This window comes from Ahaetulla prasina, chromosome 4 (genome assembly GCF_028640845.1).
Source record: "Ahaetulla prasina isolate Xishuangbanna chromosome 4, ASM2864084v1, whole genome shotgun sequence".
Taxonomy (NCBI): domain Eukaryota; kingdom Metazoa; phylum Chordata; class Lepidosauria; order Squamata; family Colubridae; genus Ahaetulla; species Ahaetulla prasina.
The window spans coordinates 86,613,850-86,638,943 of NC_080542.1; the positions used below are offsets into that span (position 1 = coordinate 86,613,850).

The window sequence follows — 25,094 nt, forward strand, 5'->3', positions numbered from 1 at the left end:
GCTTCTGGCCTAATATCTAACTTACCATGGGAGACTCTGATAGGCAGGCTGCATTCTCTGCAGAGGGTTCTTGGTCACCTCAGCCAGATAGAGGGGGCAGAGCACCAGTCAAGCCTAGAACAGCCAGCCTTGCTGCAACTGCTAAGATTTGTACCAGGACCAATGTCCGTGCTGGCACATCCAAGGCTGAAGAAAAGACTGACCGGGCACGACAGAAAGCCATGGATAGAGAGTTTGCCAAGGCTTCAGCAGAGTTTTTACCTCAGGCCCCTTCAGACTCTGCCATTTCTGAACATCAGATGGCTTCTCTAACCCCAGATTTGCCTCCTCAGCAGGATCTGAACATACCATTTCAACCTGCAGCTACCAGGCCCTGGTCACCTGATACCCTCACTGATCCTCTCCCTCGGCCTGGGACTTCTGGGGCACCACTTAGGGCCCCTGAGGCAACGTGGACTCCCACCACTGAGGGACTCCACCAAGGGGAAGTGGTAGAACAAGACATGCCACAGTTTATGAAGAGGTGGCTTGAGCAGGCCATTAAGCGAGGCATTGCCGAGGAAAGGCGCCAGCAGTCTCAACCAATTGCCCACTTGTATTCTTTGGGGCAGGGAGAGGCCTCTCGGAGACCTTTGTCTCCAGTGATGGAGTACCAGGAACCTGTGTCTCCTGCTCCCTCCGAAATTAGTTATTACAATGGGGAGTGGCAAGGTGAAGAGGATTTTTCTGTACCAGAGCAAGATGCCCAACCAAAACCTCCCTTCAAGGGTCTATTCAATCCTGCCTTTCTGAAACCTTTGTTAGCAAAGGCTCGGGCTACAGCACGTATGGATCAGGCACCTGCAGCTTCTGGGTCCACTTTAGATAGCGGGGAACAGGATGGAGGAAGATACCATTCCTATCCCTAAGATGTTTTTGGACTTAATACAAAGGCAGTGGACCTCACCAGCTACAGCTTCCAGGCCCACTGGGTTGGAGAATCAACTTTTTGGCGTGGAGGCAGCCTTACTGAAGTTACTGGACATTCCCAAGGTAGATGCTCTGGTGGCTGTTCTGACCTCTTCTTCTGTTTTGCCACCTGATGCTGAGGGCAGAGGAAAAGAGAGAGGAGACGACCCTGCGCAGGGCTCACCTGGCAGATTCCTGGGCTATTAGAGCCTCTACAGTGGCTTCCTTCCTTACTAGAGTGTCAGTTCGATGGTTGCGACAACTTCAATCTCACTTAGCGCCGGATGATATACGTGCTCATCCAGATCTCTCCAAGATTTTAGCTGCTGCAGAGTACACCGCGGACGCAACCTTGGCCTCTGCCAAATTTTCCGTCAGGGCCATGGCAGCATCTGTCACTGCTAGACGTCTGCTTTGGCTACGACACTGGCGCATGGATGCTAAGCATAAATGGAAACTGGCTTCTGCCCCATTTGAAGGGGAACATTTATTTGGCCAGTCTCTGGATCCTTTATTAATCGAAACCAGAGACAAGAGGAAGGTGCTTCCATCTCAGAGTAGGCGGGGCGATTTCCGTCAGTCACCCTAATATAGGCGGCCCTCCTTCCATCAGAGGGGAGCTGGGCCTAGCTTTCCCCGACAACAATGGCCCTTCCAATCATGGTCAGGTTACCAGACCGAGAGATCTTCCTTTGCCAGAGGTAGACTACTGCCATCAAGCCAGCCGTTCAGGGGCAACAGTGGGAGAGGAGCCCATCGTTCCAAGTGACGACTGGCTCCAGGCTCCTATTGGGGGCAGGCTGGGTCTGTTTGCGGACCATTGGGATGACCTAACCACAGATACCTGGGTCAGGGAGACAGTGCGAGCAGGGCTCTCCCTCAAATTTCTCTCCCCTCCTCTGAGGCTTTTCCTCCGTTGCCCACTTTCTCGAGACCCAGTCAAACGGGGACTCATGGAGTCGGCTATTCAGCATTTGCTGGATATTCGGGCCATTCAGCCGGTTCCGCTGGAGCAACAGGGGCGGGGGTTTTATTCAATATTGTTCATCGTTCCAAAGGCCTCGGGGGGGTGGAGACCAATTCTCAATTTGAAGGGACTGAACTATTACATCAGGTACAGGAGGTTCAAAATGCACTCCCTGCATTCTATCTTAGCGGGGATCAGGGAGGGGGACTTCCTAGCTTCCATAGATCTCACAGAAGCGTACCTCCATGTACCTATCAGTCCAGACCATCATCAGTACCTGAGGTTTTGTTATGCCGGTCGGCATTTCCAATACAGGGCACTTCCGTTCAGATTGGCTTCGGCCCCCCAGATGTTTACCAAGATTTTATCTGGCGGCATACCTCAGGTCCATCCCTATCAGGATCCATTGTTACCTGGACGACCTTCTCATCCAGGCATCGTCCCAACAGCTAGCAGAACAAGACTTAGCTACAACCTTAGGTGCTCTGAGGGATCATGGATTCTCTGTGAATTTGAAAAAATGTCAGGTCATACCTTCTACGAGGTTAGTGCACCTGGGGGCCCTGATAGACACTCGGGCGGGTCAGGTGTTCCTATCCCAGGAGCGGCAGGAGAGCATACAGACCTTAATTCAGCTGATTCGGCAGGACCAGACGGTACCAGTGACCCGATTGTCACAACTGTTAGGGAAAATGATCTCCTGCTTGGCCATAGTTCCTTGGGCAAGGTTCCATGCTCGACCACTCCAGTGGTTCTTGCTTCCCTTTCAGAGGGCGGGCACCAGTTTCTCGAAGGCTCGGGTCAGGGTGCCGCCACGAGTGCTGCTCTCTCTCTCTTGGTGGGAGTCGGAAGCCATCAGGAGGGGATGTTTTTTCAGGGAACCTTGCAGAATAACGGTGACATCGGACGCCAGCCTCTTCGGCTGGGGAGGACATTGCGGGTCCCAGGTGGCCCAGGGACGTTGGACTCGGCTGGAGCTCGATCAACAGATCAACTGGCTGGAGCTGGGGGCTGCGCGTCTGTCTCTTTAGGCTTTTCTGCCACTGGTGAGGGGGAGACATGTTCTTCTTCTCACAGACAATACAACAACGAAGGCCCATGTCAACAGGCAAGGCGGGACTCGATCACGTTAACTGATGCTGGAGGCGGAGGCACTTTGCCAATGGGCAGAGACTCATCTGTTGTCCCTGACAGCGGACTATATTGCCGGGATGGACAACATCAGGGCAGACTGGCTGAGTCGGGCCTCAGTGGATCCATCAGAGTGGAGGCTCCATCCCAGCCTATTCGCAGCCCTCGTTGACCGGTTTAGCCAGCCGGTAATCGATCTTTTCGCATCCCCAACGAACACTCACCTTCTCCGGTTCCTGTCACGATTCCCAGCCCCGGGAGCAGAGGGGGTGGACGCTCTGAGGACCCCATGGCCCAGGGGCCTCTTGTGTGCTTTCCCTCCTCTACCATTGATCCCAGCTGTCATCAGGAAGGTGCTGTTGGAGAGGGCAGAGATATATTGGTAGCTCCTCATTGGCCCAGGAGGCCGTGATTCGCCGACCTGGTTGGCCTGTCAGTGGCCAAGCCCTGGAGGATTCCTCCGGACATTGTCTCCCTCAGTCAAGGACCGGTGCTTCATCCCGAGCCCCAGCGGCTCCAGTTGACTGTTTGGCAATTGAGCAGAGGCTCTTGAAACGGGAGGGGTTTTCTTCTAGGGCCATTCCTACAATGCAGGCGGCCAGGCGGCCTTCGACCACGCGCATTTACAATGCCAAATGGGCCACCTTTGCAGAGTGGTGTAGTTCAAGAAATTGGGATCCTACTTCGGCCTCAGTGGCGGAGGTGATAAGAGTTTTTACAGGATGGCCTTGAGCAGGGGCTTTCTCCTAATACCTTGAGGAGGCAGGTGGCTGCACTGGGTTCCGTTTTGCCATTTGGGGACTGGGGCTCCCTCGCTCACCATCCGAGGGTGTGTACCTTTCTGCGACTTCTATCATGTAAGATTGTTTTCCTTGTGACCATCACGTCTGCCCGACGGATTTCGGAGTTGGTGGCTTTATCAGTGAGGAAGGACCTGTGTATCTTTCACTCCAACAGGGTGGTCCTGCGGCTGGACCCTGATTTTCTACCAAAAGTCAACTCCTCGTTTCACCGAGCACAGGAGTTGGTCCTGCCGGACTTCTGTCCAAGGCCTCGCTATGCCTTGGAGCAGACCTGGCATATGTTGGATGTTAGGTGGGCCCTCCGTATTTATATCTCATGGACCTCTTCATTTTGGAAGACTGAATCCCTGTTTGTTTCCTATCAACCGTCAACTCTTGGCCACAGGGTGACATCGTCCACAGTGGGGCGTTGGCTTAGGTCATGTATAGCAAGTGCTTACGAGCTTCAAGCTCTTCCGGTGCCTCAGGCTTCGGTTGAGGAGATTTGTAGGGCAACTACATGGACTTCTCCATCTCCCTTCATACGTCACTATAGATTGGATGCGTATGCCTCGGCAGAGGCTGCCTTTGGGCGGAGGGTCTTGCAGAAAGTCCACGAAGAGTCAGGGTCGTCGGCCCAGACCAGTTCCCGCCCGTAGTGCTCATCAGTCTTTGGTATATCCCCAAATGGTGCCTCCCATTGCCGCACTATGGAGAAGGGACGTTGGTCTTACCGTGATACGTCCTTTCTCATAGGGGCAATGGGAGGCGCCAGTCCCACCCTGTTTCGGTCAGGTCCGACTCCCGTGGGGGTGTGGGGGTGTTTCCTGTTTTTCTAATTTTTAGCTGGATCACTTCGGCTTCGTTGTCAAATGCTGGGGAACGTCACCAGGGAGGCGGATCCTCAGAAGTTTTTCTTTCAACTCAGAGACCATAGAGCTAGAGACTGGAATAACCCAAATGGCGCCTCCCATCGCCACACTATGGAGAAAGACCTGTGAATGCAGGAATGTCAGAAAGCACCCCCTCATCATCCAAGAGGTCCTGGTCCCTTTGGGCCTCCTCCCCCAGAAATAACCCGTCACTGACTGCAGAGTGAGAAGGTGACCAGTCGGTGAGGTCTGTCAGACTGGCCGGAGGGGAAGTGGGCGCATGATGGGAATAGGAGCCAGAAACAAGAAAGGCTGTTTTCTACTGTTGTAAAACCTCCGCCACACCCCTAGAGATAGCCTGCGAAATTAGCAACTGAAAATTTTCAGGCAAGTCAGACAGTTGGGGCGCTGATGCTGTCAAAGGTGGAGCAGGTTTAGGATTCTTTGATGCAATATTGCATTCAAAGAGATTATCTCCTCTGAGAGGCCCTGCAGTGACTGATCCTGGTGACAGTGAGCCAGCATTCTCAGGTGACCAGACCCTGGTAGAAGGATCTGTCTGTTGGTTCTGTAGTGATCTGGAAGCAGACTGATCACAGGCCTGTGACTGTGACTCCTGATGGTCACGCCTTGTCTGCTTCTCAGCAGATGTCTGCTTGGGGCATTTCTGGAAGGCTGTCTCTCCTTGCACGTTGCCTTTCTGCCTGCAGAAGTCCCTGACTCTTCCTTGGACTTGTGTTCCTCCCTAGGCCTGATTTTGTCAGCCATTGTATTAAGGAAGTTAAGGAAGTAGAAGGCTATGCCTGTTTCCAGGAGCTAGCCAGCACACACACACAAACCTGGGCAAAGGGCGGCTTGCCTAGGGTGAACCTAGGAATTGTCAGCTCCTGTACAGAACCCCCCCTCCAAGCGAGGCTAGAGCAGCTTGGGAAGTAAAGCCTCAGGTGGTTTGCCTAGGACACCCCTAGGACGTGCCAGCACCTATACCTTACTCAGTTTGAATTGAGATCCGCCACGGCTTGTTTAAAGGCAAGGTGGGGGTGGGGGGGTTAGGGTTAGGTTTTCATCATTGATGGACTTGTGTTAAAGCAAAAAATACTGATCCCAGATCCATGTTATAATGCAGATTTTTAAAACTAGCATAAAATTGAAACTTTTATCCTTTAGGATTACCAGATAAGGAGTTGGAAAATCTGGAACTTTGTTATTGTATATGTTGATTGCAGTGAGAAATCTGTATGCCCAGAAAGATACGTCAATCCCCACAACAGAAACACAGATGAAACAGTGATAATGCTAGCAGAGAATATATCCAGTTTTGTTTCTAATTGAAAATCGCTCTGGATTTTGTATTCAAGACAGAAAAAATGACCTCTTGATGTCAGGTTTTTCTGATTAGTTAGTTTGTTATATTAGTGGCTAGTACTTGTTAAATTGGTAAATTAAAAACTTGGGAAGCTATAGCAATAACGAAAATATTTACTTATATTCTGCTACACAATGCTTTACAGTCCTCTCCAAGCGGTTTACAGAGTCAGCATGCAACCCCCAACAATCTGGGTTCTTATTTTACAGACTTCAGAAGATGGAAGGCTGAGTCAATCTTGAGCCCATGAGAATCAAATTGCCACACTGCAGACAAGCTTCAGTCAGCAGAACTGGTCTGCAGCACTGCATTCTAACCACTGCGCCACCATGGCTCTATTCTATTTTATATTTTACTATGTTGAAACAAGTTCAAAGTGAATGCTTTTTCCCCTTTTCATTCTTTATACCTCTCCTTCCCCTTTCTTTCCCATTTTCCTTCTATATTTTTATTTTCATTTGTATTTTGTATTATGATAATCTTAATAGAATTCTTGGGGGGAAAAGGAAGTGGCAGTCACAGGATTACAGGCTAATGTAATCGGTCATTTAAGTGTGAGCCAGTTGCCAGGCAGCCAAATCACGATCACCTAATCTGTCACAGCTGGAACTCCAAGGACCAGACATAATAATCATTTGTTCAGCTATTGTAACTGAATACTCATGAGGACTAATTGTGTATGCATCCTTTGCTGTCACCTAATATTCAATTCACACTTTTTTGTCCTAAATCTTATAAACTTACTTTCATCTATATGCGTTATTCAAGATAACCCAGGTGTATTACAGTTTACAATAGCAATACTTGCTACATAGCTAGAATAACCTACAGGTAAATAACTATTGAAACGAAATTAAAGTTTTTATTCCACCAAAGGTCCCATCCATTTTCTCTGGCTTGTATCTTTGGGTTTATTTTTCATTTTTGATTTGGTTCGGACAAGAATTTTGAATGTTTGTGAAATATTTTCCCATCAAGTTAAATAAATTAAACCAGTTGCAATGTATGGCTGTGAAGGTTGGACCATAAGAAAAGCTGAGCGCCAAAGAATTGAGGCCTTTGAACTCTGGTGCTGGAGAAGACTCCTGCAAGTCCCTTGGACTGCAAGGCGAACAAACAAGTCAGTTCTAGAGGAGATCAACCCTGACTGCTCTTTAGAAGGCCAGATCCTGAAGATGAAACTGAAATACTTTGGCCACCTAATGAGAAAGAAGGACTCACTGGAGAAGAGCCTAATGCTGGGAAAGATTGAGGGCAAAAGAAGAAGGGGACGACAGAGAACGAGGTGGCTGGATGGAGTCACTGAAGCAGTAGGCATGAGTTTAAATGGACTCCAGATGGACAGGAAGGCCTGGAGGAATGTTGTCCATGGGGTCACGATGGGTCGGACACGACTCTGCAACTAACAACAACAACCTTTTAATTTAGGATGCAAAATATAAAATCTATCAAATATATAGAAATTAATTATGAGCCAAAGTATAGACAGATATAAATGGAGAAAGATATAAATGGAGTAACAGACAAGTAAGTTTAAATAAACATAATGCTAAACCATGATTTTTAGTATATTATGACATTACTAGGCTTCTATAACACGGATTCTATAACAGTGAATTTAGTTTGTTTTCTTTACAATTACGTAAAATCCAAAATTATGTTTTAAAATGGAAGTCATATTGCTAATGAATGACTTTCAGACTATAGATTACCCACTTTGGATTAATACAATTGAATTTCCTTTAAACTATATATTCTGTATGTAGTTGTATACGACAGTAAATCAGGAAAATTAATTTTAGATCATGGTTTATTGTTCTTGTTAAATATAAAATAGCAAAAGAGCAATCTTCTTGTTCTTTCATAAAAAATTGTGTGCATAATACAAAACTAGTCTTGCTTTGCTCATTTTGGCTTCCTGCTGTCATGATTACTGTGCAAGATACATAAGATTCAATCTCAAAATATCTAGAGAAGGAACTCTACACTTAATTCATAATTTAGCATTATGGATAAATTAGAGTAGTATTTCAAAAATTAAATATAGCTACAATTAGTGAAACCTTTAATTTTTCTAAAGATAAGGGACATTAGAACTTTTGCCAGATTACTTTATATTTATTTTACTTGTACTATATCTAACAAGTAAACTTTTACCATTCATAAAACACCTTTGTGGCTGATTTGATAATACACTATCATTCTCATATTATTAAATCTAATGGGTTGCTTTAACGCTTTCTGGTAATTTGGATCCTCCTAGCTTCTAATAATGTATTAAGTTATGGGAATGTAATGATTCTATCATCAAAACAGTGATAAATATACAAAAGGCCAAATTTAGCAGAAACTATTAAATAGCTACAAAGCACTAAAATTAGCAGGCCCTTTACACATTCTTTATACTATATATTCTTCATTTTAGCAATAAGTTCTTCAAGACTTTCTTCACATTCTTCAACCATTTCTCCAGCTGGGACATTCTCTTTCTGTTAATGATAGAAAAGAAAAATAACTACTTCACATCCAATTCACCCAAAGACTAACAGAATTGTAAGGAATCTTGATAGTTTTCTAGTCCAGTCCCCTGCTCAAGCAGGAGACACTATACCATTTCACACACTTGGCTGTCTAATCTCTTCTTAAAAAATCCTGGGATGGAGCACCCACAACTTCTGAAGGCTAGTCATTCCATTATTCTGTCATTAAATTTCCATTATTCTGTCATTAAATTTCTCATTAGTTCTAGGTTGATTCTCTCCTTGATTAGTTTACACCCATTGCTTCTTGTTCTGCCTTTAGGTGCTTTAAAGAATAGATTGACCTCCTCTTCTTTCCTTAGATACTGGAACACTGCTATCAAGTCACCGCTAGACCCTCTTTTCATTAAACTAAAGACACCCAATTCCTGCAACTGTTCATGTTTTAGCTTCCAGTCCTCTAAGCATTTTTTTTTTGCTCATTTGAACTCTCTAGAGTCTCAACATCTTTTTCATATTATGGCAATCCAAACTGGATGCAGTATTCCAACTGTGATCTTACCAAGGCATAAAATGGTAATAACACTTCACATGATCTTGATTCTATCCATTTATTCAGGGGTGTCAGACTTGATTTCATTCATTCATTCATTGACCTCGGAGGGCTGCTGTGGGTGTAGTCAGGATGGGCATGGCCAGCTTGACGTTACTTGTGTCAGGGGCGCCTGTGGTGGCCCAAGTGCTCTGCCAACAAAAATGGGCTCCCAAGCACCCACAGTTTCTGGGTTCAACAGCCTCCTGCAACCCTCTGCCAGTGAATGGAGTTTGGGAGAACTGCACTCAGCCCTTGCAAGCTCCGTTTTCGGCTGCGACTGCCTCCTGCAACCCTCCCGAGCTGTTTTCACTGGCAGAGGCACTGTGGGCCAGTCCTTCGCTGTTTCCTGGGTGGCCACATGGACCAGATCTAAGTTCTCCATGGGCCGGATCTGGCCCCCGGGGTCTTGAGTTTGACATCCTTGGCTATTAATGCAGCCTAGAACTGCATTAGTTTTTTCGAAGGCTGCAGCAGACTACTGGCTCATATTTAAGTGACTGCTCACTAAAATTCCATGACCTTATTAGTTACTATTAACTATTACTATTACCAAGACAGGTACCACCTATTTTATAACTGTGTATTTTCTTGCCTAAGTGTAAAACCTTACTCATTGAATTTCATTTTGTAATTTAGGGCCCATAGTCAAGATCCTTCTGTATCTTCTGGAATGTTGACTTTTTCCACCAGCTAGGTGTCTGCAGTTGGTGAATTCCCCTTCTGTAACCTCATATAAACCTTTTTTTGAAGATACCGAAAAGTATGGGCCTAAGAAAGAAGCCTTGGGATATTCGTGCAGATGCAGTTCCATTAAGGACTACACACTGAAGCAAAGCATTTGTTCTACAGGGTAGAGATAACCGAATTTGGCAGGTGTGCTAATACAAGCCAATGATACTCCTGCAGCAGCTGTAAATCAATTTAGCAAAAGCCATTTAAACCCATTCTAAATAAGATATGATGGATTAGAGCCATGATGGCAAACCTATGGCACGTGTGCCAGAGGTAGCATGCAGAGCTCTCTGGGCACATGCCAGCTTCTCTTCTGGTTTCTGAAACTTTGATACACACAAAGAGCAGCTGGCCGGTGCACATGCATATGGTGGAAACCAGAATACTGGGTGGGTGGCAGGTGCGCGCATGCACACTGGCCAGCTGGTCTTCGGGTTTCCAGAGCTCTGGACGCAGATGTGTGCTCCGATTTGAGCACTTGATGCCAAAAAGATTCTCCATCACTGGATTAGATCCTAAAACCAAATTTCAAGAACTTGAATGCCAAGCATTTTTATTACCTTGTTTGGTATTGTGTAAGCCAACGTAATTCCTTCTGGAAGATCAGGAACTGAACTACAATCATCTTTCAGTTCTTCTTCTGAAATCTCCGAAACTAATTCTATACCTGAGCATTCCCCAAAAAACATAAAGATAAAAATTGTGTAATTAAACAGAATCATGATCATTTTAGAAAGTTTAAAAATATACAACAGGTTTCTTGGCTAATTTTGGTCATTCCTGTCCAGAAAACCGAAATAAAAATAAGTAATATTTAGAAAGTTTTACTGCGTTTTACTGCTATTTATGCTGCACTAAATAACACAAAGATATCCACCTGATGAACAGTATGGCCATTAATTTTTCTTCTTATTAACAGTATGTCCAATTTTTTTCTGCATTTTCTCTTGTAGAAAAAAGTAAGCTCATGTCCTTTAATGGCTTAATGATGCCCTAGAGAAAGGATGGCATACTGTAATTTAATCCTTCATAGAGTTTCATGAAATAATCAGCCTGCCTTTTGGTGGGCATTTCAAGGCAAACAGTGGGTATCTGCAGTCTTCTATCTTCTAACTAACCTCTTAAACTTCCATATTATCTGTGATAGAATACAGATAAATGTTTCAAATAAATGTTATTCAGCAATGTCCTCTGAAAATATTGACAGAACAGTTTGACCTGTCCACTATATCAGGTTTTCTTTCCTAAAAATTCTCCATTGTTCCCAGTCTACTGTTAAGAAGTTTGAGATCCTCAAATTGTAATAATAATTTTATTGATCTTTTGAAAATTGCCTGAGATTCCTCAGGGACAAAGAAATAAAATGATGCCATCACAAGGGGATTAGTTTTAAACAATGAAATATAGGAATGTGCATTATCTTCATGAGTCTTTTTTTAAAAAAATCACCCCAATCATTGTCTTCATGAACTATTTCTTCTTCCTGGTCTATTAATTCTTCTTTTGGATTCATTGCCTCCTTTTTCTGGAAATATAAAAATACCAAAACTAACAAAAGTTTTTTGATAACACAAAAATAAAATTAAATAAAGGTAGTTCTCATTATCTGTGAGGATGCTGTTTAATTTAACAACTATGGGCAACAAAATTAAGAATAAAAAATATTTTAAAATATATTTATGATTTCTGCCATTTTGCACATGGACAAAATACACACATCATTCCAAAAATCTTCAAACAAAATGACAAACTCCAAACTGAAGATATATAGAACATTTTGCAGAGGATAACAAGATCTGGTCTGTATTTACCAAAATCGGATGTACAAAATCACTATCCACTTGATAATAATGACTACCTGAAATTTACTTATAATACGTGGAAGAAAACACTCTACAAGACTCCTTTTTTTTCCTTTGCAAGTTCTAAATGAATAATGCAACTCACTGGAGAACGAAGGGATCTGTTTTTGGAGTTTGTATTTTACCTTATACTGCTCTTGCTGCATTCTGCAGTTTCGGTCACTACACTGTGGATTTGGCTTCATTGTCATAGTGGGAAAGAAATCCTGCAGTGCATTATAGCCGAGGTAAAAGCTCACCATTCCAAAGTTTAATAAATATCTGGAGAAAATGTAAGGAGAATTTAAAAGCTTGTATCAAAACATGGAATCAGGTTCAAAAGATTTTATTCTAGAAGATCCATTGACAAAAAACTAAGCTCATCAAGTCTTTAAAATTAAGGCAATTTAAAGATTAGTTTAGATTATATTAGCTTTATTGATTATCCTATAGGCCATATCAAAGTATAAGGTTGAAACATGTATTACTAATACAATCCTATAAAAACAAAGTAAAATAAGAGTAGGATAGAGTACAATAGTTATAGGATAAAATACAATAATACATAAATATGTAAAATAGAATAAAATGACATAAAATTATATTTCTGTGTCACCCTGCAATCTTTCCCAATCAGGCCCACATATGCCAATCTCAGTCAGACCATCTTAGTCAGAAACTGTGCTGCATTAAATGTTGTTTTCAACTTAAAGATTTAGCCACTTACTTCAAGACATTTTGCACAAGAAGACCAGCAACCACTCCCATAGTGGTGGGAAGACTGGCTGCACAAACTCCCTCTCGTTTCAGAGTTTTCTCATCTATGTTTGCGGCTACAACAAGTGGAGGTGCACACTAGCGAAATGAAAAAGATACCTGAAAAGATGCTTATAATCATGTGTTTACAGTATGGAAGAAATATATTTAAATCATTAATCTGGGCTAAATCCCAAATCCTGACAAAAAGCTCAAGGAGGTTTGGAGTTACTGAAAACAGAATGTCACACAGCCAAAATAAAACAGACTGTTGTAACCCAGTTTAGCTTCAGGTACTTATCCATTGCTGTTAAGCTCAAGTTGATTATGAAATGTTGCAGTAGCTCTGCTAGCTAGCATTGCGAAATATTTTTTTTAATCAGGTCATCATCAATCTTCCAATCAAGAGTTTTTTGTCATCAGATCACCATCAGCCATTCTAATCAGAATGTCTTATATGTTTTATGACATATGGGAATAAGGTATTTGAAGCATTTATTAAGCAGTGATGGACCAGCCTGAGTGAGACGCAAATCCAAGTATAAAGAATTATTGCAAGTTAGGAAATATTGTAGAAATTATCTTAAAACAGCAGTTGGTAAAATCTGAAAACAAAAACAAAACAAAACAAAACAGCATGAGATGAATTCCAAGCTGTTTGGCTTGGAAAAAACTACGGTTGCTATTGCCAAAGAGACAGAAAAAATGGTCAGTGTGGCATTTTGGAAGAGAAATATCACTCATCTCCTATTTTATCATCCAAATCCGACTTTTTGGAGACAAAAGATTATGTATCTTGCAAGATCTTGTAGCAAAAAATGCATACAGTAAAGTATGGTACTTGAAAAGCTATACTAGATCCAGGTTCAAATCTAACCTCAACTCTGGAAGCTTTTTGGGGAACTTTGGGCCAGCTACTCACTCATTCCAAACTACTCTCAGCACTGTTATGGAAAAATTGGAAGACTGAATGCAAACACTTAAACTGCAACTGAAAATATAATTATAACAGGGCCTCTCTTTCTAGAAGATCTTTAAAAATTCTGAAAGCAGGATTTTAAAGAAGATTGACTTTTGAAAACTTTCTCAAAATAACAGAAAAAAGAAATTTCTGAAGGCAACAGATTGTTTGTTGTTTGGTATTCCAATTCTAATACCAACGAAAATGCATTATGTAGATCTCAAACTGGAAGGTATTATGGACCAGTATGTGGATACAAAGGAGCAGACTAGGACATTCCTGTAGATCTCACATCCGCTATGAAGCTGGTTGGAAGCCTTTACACAGCCCTAACACATATACATTGCAATTAATTGGATGAATGAAAGAATTGGACTTCTCTAATAGCAGAAAAGAAAAGAAGTCAGATAATTACATACTGCGAAACAAGCTGATTCACCAGGTATGATCAGCTGGATATGACCAGAAACAGCATTTTCGCTTACTCCAGATTCCATCCATATTTGTCCAATCTCATTACAAGCCTTTAAGAAAAAGACATGACATTTGATTTGCTAAAAATAGGTATAAGAGGCGTATACAACTTGCACAACATCAGGCAGAAACTAGGGTCTAAGAACCTAAGGAGTCCACACATTGAACTCAATCAATCCAGGATTATAATGCATTCATGCTTTATCTCTGGATTTTTCATGCTATCATAATTTTCTAACAATAGACACTCAATTTTTATTGGATAAGAATAAGCAAGCACCAATTAAGAGTCATTAATGAGAGTTCTGAATATTTAGTTATTTACTTACAGTGTTAATTGCCATACGAGCTTCAAAGTTATCCACACAGCTTAACAGAAGATCCACAGGTTTTCCTTCTTCTAATCCACCATTACTACAGTATTAATAAAATCAAGTCAAACAGTGCCATTATGTATACTGTAAATACATTTCTAAAAACTATTGTTACCTGATCCTATTCATAAAGTGCTGGAAGTTGTCCACAGTAGTGATGTTGTAATTATGTACTTCAAAGCAGACATCAGGATTAATATTCCTTTAAAAAAAAACCTGCTATTTATGATGTTCACATAAATATTTCTTAAAGGATTTTCATATCAAATGCAATATTCTATCTTTCTGGTAATATTTTTTAAAGTTGGAGAGAGACATCTCCTTGTCTGACTAGGTGGCTCAGTGGCTAAGATATTTAGCTTGTCGATCAGAAAGGTCAGCAGTTTGGTAGTTCAAATCCCTAGTACAGGTCTCCTGCATGAGCAGGGGGTTGGACTAGATGATCTCCAAGATCCCTTCCAACTCTGTTACAGTTATTGTATTGTTAATAGTTGTAAACCCATTTTCCCCATCATATACCTTAAAGTGTGTTCTGCTGCTTTCACTTTGCTCAGTCCAGCTTGTTGGGGTTGAAAAAAGAGCCTATTCATATTCGCCAGTTCCACCTTATCATAATCAAACAAGAGCAGCTAAAAAAAATTAAAATAATACATATATAGTTTCCATTCATTTCTGAATAAGACCAAGTCCTGGTTCTACTAATATACTGTACATTTATACTAATTTATGTGTGCTTTGGAATGGTCTATATAACACCAAATTAGTTCATTAACTAATTTGAATTAGGGAAGATTGTTCTAATCTAAGAATTATTATGTAAGTAATCTGTCTCTTTTCTTCCTAGTTCGTAGTTCATCTGTAAAACTAAAACAAGATAGTATGACATAGGTACTTTGAAACCCAAACTGAACTGGCAAAAGCCACATAATTATAAAGACTGAGCAAATTTAGTTAATATAAATAGTTAAGGCACTTGTGAAAGGAGCTGTTCTATATCCACAGAAGTGGATCAATTCTGCCACAATTTTCTCAACTATTCCAAAAATTGATACTTGGATATAACAAAATATGTTAGATCCAGAAAACATTCAAAATACTTGTAACAGATAAGCAATCTTTCAGCAATATACTTATGCAATTATCAATGCTCAAGGAAAAATGCTTTCAGATTAGGTGATTAGTGAATATCAAATTGACAAGAACCAACTTTTCTAAACTACTTGTAACAGTTTTCTAAGTTTGCAATTTTTAAATGGAACTTGATTCTAATTTCTTTCAAATATTCATTCATTTTATAAACTTCTAGGACAGGGGTGTCAAACTCAAGGCCCACACACCGGATCTGGCCCGTAATATGATTGGATCCAGCCCACAGAGCTGTCCTGGAAAATGTAAGGGGCCGTCCCGCATCGCTTCAGCCTGATCTACCTCATTGCTTCAGCCTGGTTTACCCAATGCAAAGAGGAAACATCGGGCCAATGTGGCTTCAGCCCAGTCTACCCAATGCAAAGAGGAAATGTGCCAGCAGTTTGGAGAGTGGCGTCAAGCTGGCCACGCCTACCCAGTCGACCATGCCCATCTGCCCCCTTGAGGTCAACCACAGCCCTGATGTGACCCTCAATGAAATTGAGTTTGACACCCCTGTTCTAGGAGTATGTATCTTACAATGAGTAAACTCCCATTTACTCCTTACATGTCTCTTCAGATGAATGTACATAAAAAGAAGTATGTGGACATTGATTATTCTGGTGGATAACCAAGAACTAAAAGGAAGAAGTATGGGTCTCCTCCTGTTAAATCTCTTAGAGCTTTGATCAGCCAAATGTTTTAAACTAGATTTTGCATTTTGTCCACCTATCAATTCCTTCCCAAGGACTTGGGATAGACCACTGTTGTTTGATGGTGTTAAAAGGTGTTGTTGCAGGATGTAAACTGTTCCGAGTAAAGCTGGCCTTTGACTGATGGAGATTTTGTCAATGCTAATGGTATTTAAGTGGTGCTCCATGTATTGGAATTGTGCCCAAAGCATTTATTATTATTTTCTGGGCATTTATATCTCAGAGGACTTCTCATGGACTATGAATCTTAACATGCTTGTGAAGAAGGCACAGAAGAGGCTTTACTTCCTGAGAATGCTCAGGAAGATAAATCTATCTCAGCATCTACTTCTGTCCTATTATCGCAGCACCATTGAGAGTGTCCTGACATATGGCATTCTTGCATGGTATGGGAGCAGCTCTACAGCAGACAAAAAAAGCTCTACAGAGAACCATTAAAACTGCCCAGAATATCATCGGGCTCCAGCTACCAGCCCTGGACGACATCCTCGTATCTCACTATTTGAGAAACTTGCATAACATTCTCAGAGACTCTTCCCATCCTGCTTACAATCTTTTTGGACTGTTGCCTTCTGGCAGAAGATACAGAACAGTTAGAACTTGGCCCAAACGTTTTCTGAATAGTTTTTATCCCAGAGTTATAATTGCACTCAACAATGAACTAAAAGGCTATCATCAGTGAGCTGTTGGACAGCATTACTTGGTCTTTTGTGTGGATGTTTGGGTGGTACAGGGGCAGGAAATTTGTGGTGGGTGGGTGGGGGTGTTTCAGGATTGTTATGTGTGTTGGACCTGATCTTTGGCTGTTATGCAAATTTTGTTGTATGGATATACTGTGTATATACGTACAATGACAAAGTAATACTTACACTTATTGATACTTCTATTTGTTGTTCTACTTCTATTTGCATGTATTTTTATTTTGTAATTTTCAATTGTCTCTCTTCTCTTCTGCTGTCTCCAAGTATTGCAACATCCACTATCCAAACATTTTGTTTTTTATCAATAATTGTTAAATTATTATTCTGCCTTTTTATATATAATTCAAAGCATTGAATATTGGCTCTCTCTCATTTTTCTCCCCAGCAAACCTATGAGGTGGATTGAGCTGAAAGTGACTGTCCAAAGTCACCCAGCTGGTTTTCATGTTTAAGGGTAGTCTAGAACTCAGTCTCCTAGTTTCTAGAACAGCTCTTTAAGCAGTATATCAAACTAGGGTTTTTTTTCTACAATTCAGGATTCTTTGTCACGGTATCCTTCTTGACTGCCTGCAAGGATTGGGGTATAGAGTACTTGCTTTCCTGTCATTCTGCTCTTACTTGTGGCTAAGGGCAAGTCTACCCCAGTAAGAGATACTGACAGGCTTGATCCTCTTCCCCACGTTATTTATAATATGCACAAACTGCAGGGAAAGGCCAGTCATTGATCTGGATGAAATATTATCATATGCTGATTACACACTCTTAAAGTCCTCAGAGCAGCCTGGCTGATATCTTGATCCAGTCTCTGGGAGGATAGGAGACTGAGAGGATAGGATAAAAGAAGTTCAATTTAATTCCAGAAAACCATATAGCTCATTGTTTTTAACGTAAGCTTCTTAGAATATATTGAATATGTAGAGTGCAAGTTGAATAATAAAAACAATGTCTTTTGAAGAAAAGTAGGACAGTAGTATTACTGAAAATGTTAATGTGAGAAGACACACATTCTGTAAAATGCAAGCTGAGGAAATCCATCACGGGCCATCGTTTATATGTCTGACATTCATGCATTTCAATGTAGACTATGAATACACTTTCAACAAATGGCAATTCATTTCTCCTTAGACTGCCAATATTCTTATACAGGACTAAGAATGCAGTGTAATTATAATGAAGAAATGACTATTACCTTACCAATGCCACATCTTGTCAGCATTTCAGCAGTCACACTGCCAATTCCACCAACACCCACTATTGCCACGGCAAATGAACGGATTTTCTGTGATAAGAAACCAAAGTTTTTAAATGCTTTGCCTTATCAATAAAACTTTGAGGCAAATTATTTACAAAAAACATTAGCCCACCTCATAATCTTTCACAATTCCCATTCTTTTCAATGCCATCAGGCGACTAGAGTAGAGAAAAAAAAAGCAGAAAGAAAAATAGTTTGTTAAGAAAATATTTTTTAAATTCACTACAAGGCACAGCAGCTTTTCCAAATGAGATGAATTATTCCACAGTTCATAAATTATTTCAACTTTAAATCTCTATTTATCAAATCGTTTTCAATGGCTTACTGTACAATCTGCAGATCTATCCTGTTGAAACTACAATCCATATGGAAGTATCAACTAATTTATGACATTTGGAATGGGATAATTATGAGTTAGTGTATATGGGCATATGTAATTATATTCAATACGCCAATAGATTTGTAACTGTTGTACAATTAAATTTTGCCTTCTATAGTTGACTGTACATTATTTTTATAGTTTATTGTTTTGTACACAGATGATCCTTGACTTGCAACTGTTCACAGTGATCAAATTTCAACAGCACTGAAAAAAAGTGACTTATGACCATTTTTCACTTACAACCATTGCAGCATCCCCATGTTCATGTAATCAAAATTCAGATTCTTTGCAACTGACTCATATTTATTATGATTGCAGTGTCCTGGGGTCACATGATCACCTTTTGTGGCCTTCTCATAAGCAAACTCAATAGGAAAATCAGATTCACTTATTAACTGTGTTATTAATTTAACAACTACAGTGATTCACCTAACAATTGCGGCAAGAAAGGTTGTAAAATGTGGCAAATTCACTTAACAAATGTTTCACTTAGAAATGTCGGGTTCAATTATGGTCATAAGTCAAGGACTACCTGTATTAAGCTAATGTGCACAATAACATTTTGATAATATAACAGCTTTCAAATTATTGCCCTTTTCAGTTGTGGCATTCTATTTACAGAATGCCCTACTCAAACAGCCTCACCCTGGCACATACTGTAAATTATTTTTTTGCTATCTGGGCTACTTATTCTAATTTGCTGGCTTTTGTTACCTTTATAAAAGTGTAGTCCAGCCAATTAAAATATTATTGAATGGATTTAAAAAGTAACTAGTGTAACAGAGTTGAAATTCTTTAAAGATCACCAAAGATTATAGAACTGTATTAATTACTATGCTGAAGCTAGACACAGCCATTATCTTATCATTAATTTCAGTAGTTGAATTGTTGACAATTCTTGACCTGCTGACAAGGTAATTATATTTAGAAATTATTTTTAGCATGAAGAAATATGCTTTCCATGATTCAGCAATAACTTAACAAGAAGTCGACGATGATAAAAAGGAGGCATAGTTGTCTGAGGCATACTGGGGTAAAACAGCAGAGAGTGACAGATATATCAAACAGGAATTTCCATACGTTCTACTCATCTTAAGATTTTATAATATTTTTTTCAGATGAATCTCTGCTGGCAGTGGTTTGGCTAAAAGCCTAAGCTCATTGCCATGTTGGAATCATGCCTCTACTATAACTCAGTAGCTTCAGGCAATCCACAATAATTTTCATGATTTCTTGCTCTGGGGTTTTATCAAATGAAATGCACTTTTTCTGAACATTCAAGATATATACATATATGAAACATTGATCATTATGTAATTCCAGGTGAAAAAATTATGTTGCTTTGCAAGCATGACTTGTAAAAAACGAATCATGTCAGACAAACCTTAGTGCCTTTTTTCAAAAAAGCAACTAAATTAGGGAATCAGCAAAATGCTGTGGACATAATATACCTAGACTTCAGCAAGACATTTGATAAAGTAGTACTTCTTGTTAAATGCAATATGGGATTTACAATACTATGACTAGAAGGGTTTGCAATTGGCTGATCCATGGCAAATAGTCCTCAATGGAACTACATCTACATGGAGGGAAATATGCAGTGGGAGCACTTCAAAGTTCAATCTTGGGCTCAGTATTCTTCAATATCTTCATAAATTATCTAGAAGAGGATAACATTTTCAGACAACACCAAGCTGGAAGGAATAGCTAATATTTTGGAAGATAGTCTCAAGATCCAGAAAGATCTTGACAGATTTGAACACTGGGCCCTATCAAACAAGATGCAGTTTGGTGGTTTCCTTAGGCTGGAAAAATCAAATGCATCGGTATAGAATAGGTGGAACCTGGCTCAATAATAGTAATTGTGAAAGAGATCTAGGTATTCTAGTAGACCACACTTAAGCCAGCAATGTGCTGCAACTGCATAATGCAGTCCTAGACTACATCAATAAAGGAATAGTGACAAGGCAACAAGAAGTGATTCTTGTCACTAGTACAATGTAAAGCAGGAGAGCTTTACATTGCACTAGTGAAACCACACTTGGAATATTGTGCCCAGTTTTTGTTCACCATGACACTAAAAAAATGTTGAGACCTTGGAAAATGTGCTGGGAAGATCAATACAGATGATCAAAGGTCTGGAGACTAAATCATATGATAAATGGTTGAGGGAGCTAGGTATGCCTAGTCTATTGAAAGAATGATCATAACTGTCTTCCAATACTTGAGTGGCTGTCACAAAGAAGAGAGAATTGGCTTATTCTGAAGGTCACCAGGAGATAGGACAGGAAGCAACAGGTGAAATTTGTCAAAGTTTGTCAACGTAGAAGTAAGGAAAAATGTTCGAATATGAGAGCAATTAATGGAATAGCTTGTGTCCTGGGACTGTTGGCCTCCATCACTGGAGATTTTCAAAAATACTGGGCAAATATTTGAAATGTTATAAGGCTCCTGCTTTGATCAGGGATTTCGACTAGAAAACCTCCGTGGGTACCTTCCAGCCTTATGATTCTATGATTTAGGTAGTAGTAGTTCGCAAAACTCATCACGATCTCGAACAACAGACTCGGAGACAGATCCTTCCCCTCACGTAGTATTGCTGCTTCAAAGAATGAATGTGAACACTTCTGCCTGCAAACATCTGTTTTATGATTAAGAACAGCGGTGTTTCTCTGAACATAGTTAAAAAAAAAAAAACCAGTTCCGAAATTCCAAGAAAAAATCGAACTGAAATTGCATCCAGAAGAGGCTTTCGTGCCCAGCTGGAAGGGAAGCTAAGGCAGCCCTAACAACGGCCTCTTCCCTTCGCACGTCGTCCTTCACCTAGACCTTTCCTCGGCCACCACTCACCTGTACGGATTGGAGTCCGTCACCTCGGGACTCATTTCCGCGATCCGTGCTCGCAGGCCCCGACTGCCTCCCCTCTCTCGGACGAGCTTTTCCTCCAGTTCTTGGATGCGGCGCCGTAGCTGTTCTACCTGGTTCCCCGAGGTGGCCATGATCGGGGCCCTCCTCCACCAAAAAAATTTAACCGTCTAGATTTCCACCAGTGTCCAGCGACTCAACTCCGCTCAAACCAGTCAATCCCATCAATATAGACACGTCTCTGTCCCCAACGCTTCCTGGAGTAGCAGCAAAAGCTATCCCCGCCGTAACCCACTTCCGGAAAACACTGTTCCGGTATTAAAAGGTTTCTGGAATGGTAACACATGCTTTCAATTTATGGCACTTTTTAGAGGGCTAAGCAAATGTAATCTACGAGAAATCTACTTTCTCTCTTAGTTTTTAACAGAACTGCTGTGTAGCCTTTCGTTACACGGTCCACGTCTGTTGACCTACTACTTCCCTCAGCCAGCAATATATAACGAAGGATGATAGGAACTGCAGTCTGTTCACATTTAGAGAGCCTCAGGTGAATCCTTGAAAGTTTGTTTAGGATCGCAGCTATAAAAAATCTGTTCTTTCGGAACGTGCGGTGTTACTTTTACGAGGAGAACGTAAATTGCGTAGATAGCCATTTACCACACTGTACGGTATCTCCTTGCCCGCCTCCAAAAGTGGACGGCATTACGTTCCAGGTGTAGAAAGGATAGGCTGCACATCCTGCAACCTTTGTTCTGCGAAAAGATCAGCCGCTGGGCTGAAGCGAATTCACTTCCGCAAAAATGGCAAGTGAACCCGATACGACTGAAGTGCGGGAACAGCACCGATTTCGCCAGGAAGCCTTGGATGAATATCTGTGCCGCTCCCTGCCTGGGTTTCCCGTGGAGCCTCGCGAAGTTCTCACGATCAGGCAATACAGGTAAGAACCCCCTGTCACGGCGGGGGAATCCGGAGGAGGCAATCCCTCCCGCTCTCACCTGCCAAGTATCCTTGCTTCTTTTGAGAAGAAGTCACAGCAGCAGGATTGATCTGTCTTTACACAATCAGGGCTCCCGAAAGAAATGTCCGCGAATGGGATGCACACGTTTGACTTTCCCCAGATTTCTTTATTTACAGTTGTAGGATGGTCCTAAACGCGGCCTAAAGGGGACAGTTGAGGAAGGCAGGACAGTCTTCCAGTCAAATTCTCTCTGGTGCTGATCGGGCTTCAAGGTTGTCTCTAGCCTCCTCCAAGGATATCTGGACTGACAAAATTCCTAACCCTATTAATTCAAATTGTACTGAAATGGCAAAATTCTTATTATTTGAGATTCTTTCATGGGTCCTGGCCACTTCAGGACATTCATTAAATCTAGGGCAGAGGAAGATACCACACACACATAATTGAACATCTTGCTTCTTTTTCCATCTTTGAATTAATTTTTTTGCTGCCGATATCTCATTATGCAGAAGATTATTTTGAAATCTGGATTGCTTGTATTAATTTAGAATTTAACTATTTTGGGAATAAAATTATTTATTAGATTTTCAGCCCCGCCCCCCTTCTTCTTGGAGTTTAAAGTATCATGTAAGCTGTTCTGCTCCATTTTCCCTGTAGCAACAATCCTTGTGAAGTAATTTGGGCTAAGAATTAATAATTCTAAATCAGACTTTTTATGGTTGAAAATGTCACTTACTCAAGTCTTTCCAGGTCTACTCCAACATTTTAACCATTTAAAAGGTGGAAGAGCAGTGATGGTACAGTGGTTAGAATGCAGTATTGTAAGCTAACTCTGCAAACTGCCAGCAGTTTAATCCTCACCAGCTCAAGATTGACTCAGCCTTCCAAGGTCAGTAAAATGACACCATCTGAAATAGAATAATTGCTCAACACTGTTCATATCTACAGCCAAAATAGTGGAATGGGATTTGGATTGGACAAATGTGCCATGCTACCATCAAACAGGGAAAAATAGTGAAAACTGAAGGAATCAAGATACTCTATGAAAATAACATCAAGAGTCTGGATGAAGACTCTTGGATGATACCTTGGTATTTTACTACAAATACTTGGCTATCCTTCAAGCTGACAATATCAAGCACAGTGAAGTCTATAAGAAGACTAGAGGTGAATACATCAAGAGGGTGAAGAAGATCTTAAAGTCCAAACTCAATGGAGTAAATACAATCAAGGCAATCAACACCTGAGCAATTCCAGTCATTAGATACATTAGAAAATTGGACTGAACTCAAGCAGAATTAAAATCAATTAAAATAGGAAGACCACAAAAATAATGACAATGAATCATGTCCTTCTTCCTTGCAATGACATTGACAGACTCTACCTTACAAGGAAAAGAGGTGGTCGTGGAATGTTGCAAGTATATCAAATGGCTGAAGAAGAAGAAAAGGACATTGGAAGAATATCTGAAGGACAACGAAGAAGATGCACTAAAGTTAGTATACCAGGAAAGTTTACTGACTATTGGAGAGTCCAAACGGCCTATAAGAAAGTCCAAATAAAGAACAGAATGGAACCATGGGAAGACAAAGCACTACATGATCAGTATGTTAAAAAAATAGCAGGGAAAGTGTCGATAAGCCCCTGAGACAGGTTCTCCCCCTGTTATCTAGGAAGTTTGACCCTGTTGCTCCTGAAGAAATAGACAGGATCCTAGGGAGTATGCGCGCAAGCACCTGTGTTTTAGATCCATGTCCTCCTGACAGGCGGGTGGACTCTGGCGGTGATTAATACTTCCCTACAGGAGGGGGCAGTGCCCCAGCACTTTAAGGAGGCTGTGGTCCGCCCTCTTCTTAAGAAGCCATCGCTGGACTCCACCCGGTTGAATAATTTCCAACCTGTCTCCAATCTTACCTTTTTGGAGAAGGTTGTTGAGAAGGTGGTCGCACGGCAGCTGCAGAGGTTTCTGGATGAAACAGATTATCTCAAATCCTACCAGTCAGGATTCAAGCCTGGATTTGGGACAAACATGTCATTGGCCGCATTTTTGGATGATCTCTGGAGGGAGTGGGATGGGGGTAGTGCATCCATCCTTGTTCTATGTGACTTCTTGGCAGCTTGGCAGCTTTGGATACCATCAACCATCCTACGGTGGCTCCGTCCCAGGCGCCTAATGGACCCGGAGAGGTTCCTGACGGAGCTTGGGCCGTTACCTGAGGGTCTGGCCCACGGCATGGCTGAAGAACTAGTCGTGGCTTGGGAACTGGCCGCGGCTGGGGCTCTAGACCGTGTCGTGCCTTTGCGGCCTCTGACCCGGCGCAGGTCTCAACCAGCTCCTTGGTTTTCTGAGGAGCTGAGGGAGATGAAACACCGGAGAAGACGCCTAGAGAGTTCCTGGAGATCCAGCCGTTCGGAGGCTGACTGGACACTAGTTAGGTCATATAGTAGGACCTACCTAGTGGCATTGAGGGAAGCGAGACATCTTCACGTCTCTGCCCTCATTGCATCGGCAGATAACCGTCCGGCTGCCCTGTTTCGGGTGACCCGCTCTCTCCTTCAACAGGAGGTGCGGGATGACCCTTTACAGGGACGTGCCGAGGAGTTTAGTGGTTATCTATATGATAAAATCGTTCAGCTTCAGGAGGGACTGGATCAAAATTGGGTAGATCCAGGTGAGAGGTCGGAGACGCGTCTTGTTGAGACTGTTTGGGATGAATTTGACCCTGTGGCTCCTGAGGACATGGACAGGTTGTTGGGGAGGTTGAATGCCACCACATGTTTACTGGACCCGTGCCCCTCCTGGCTGGTACTGGCCACGC

At 41.8% G+C, this 25,094-nt stretch overlaps 2 protein-coding genes across 4 annotated transcripts in view; one reads left to right on the top strand and one right to left on the bottom strand.

The window, feature by feature from the left end:
• Positions 1-7,858: 7,858 nt before the first annotated feature.
• On the bottom strand, positions 7,859-21,595 carry UBA5 (ubiquitin like modifier activating enzyme 5). Of its 2 annotated transcripts, XM_058181012.1 has the most exons (12): positions 21,303-21,595; positions 18,183-18,228; positions 18,008-18,097; positions 14,799-14,908; positions 14,395-14,481; positions 14,235-14,319; positions 13,851-13,955; positions 12,442-12,569; positions 11,861-11,996; positions 11,323-11,398; positions 10,434-10,540; positions 7,859-8,555 (listed from the first exon to the last, which is right to left on the bottom strand). In XM_058181012.1, exons 1-12 carry the CDS (start codon positions 21,449-21,451, stop codon positions 8,472-8,474), a joined length of 1,203 nt encoding a protein of 400 aa, XP_058036995.1. In that variant the 5' UTR covers positions 21,452-21,595; the 3' UTR covers positions 7,859-8,471. The 2 variants fall into 2 exon arrangements, with proteins under 2 accessions (XP_058036995.1, XP_058036996.1); XM_058181013.1 differs by lacking the exon at positions 14,395-14,481.
• Positions 21,596-21,740: 145 nt separating this feature from the next.
• Positions 21,741-25,094, top strand: part of ACAD11 (acyl-CoA dehydrogenase family member 11) — a 69,117-nt gene continuing 65,763 nt past the window's right edge. For both annotated transcript variants that reach the window (XM_058181009.1, XM_058181011.1), the window contains exon 1: positions 21,741-22,254. In XM_058181009.1, the coding sequence (XP_058036992.1) occupies positions 22,118-22,254 (137 nt within the window). In that variant the 5' untranslated portion in view covers positions 21,741-22,117. The remainder of the gene's footprint in view (positions 22,255-25,094) is intronic.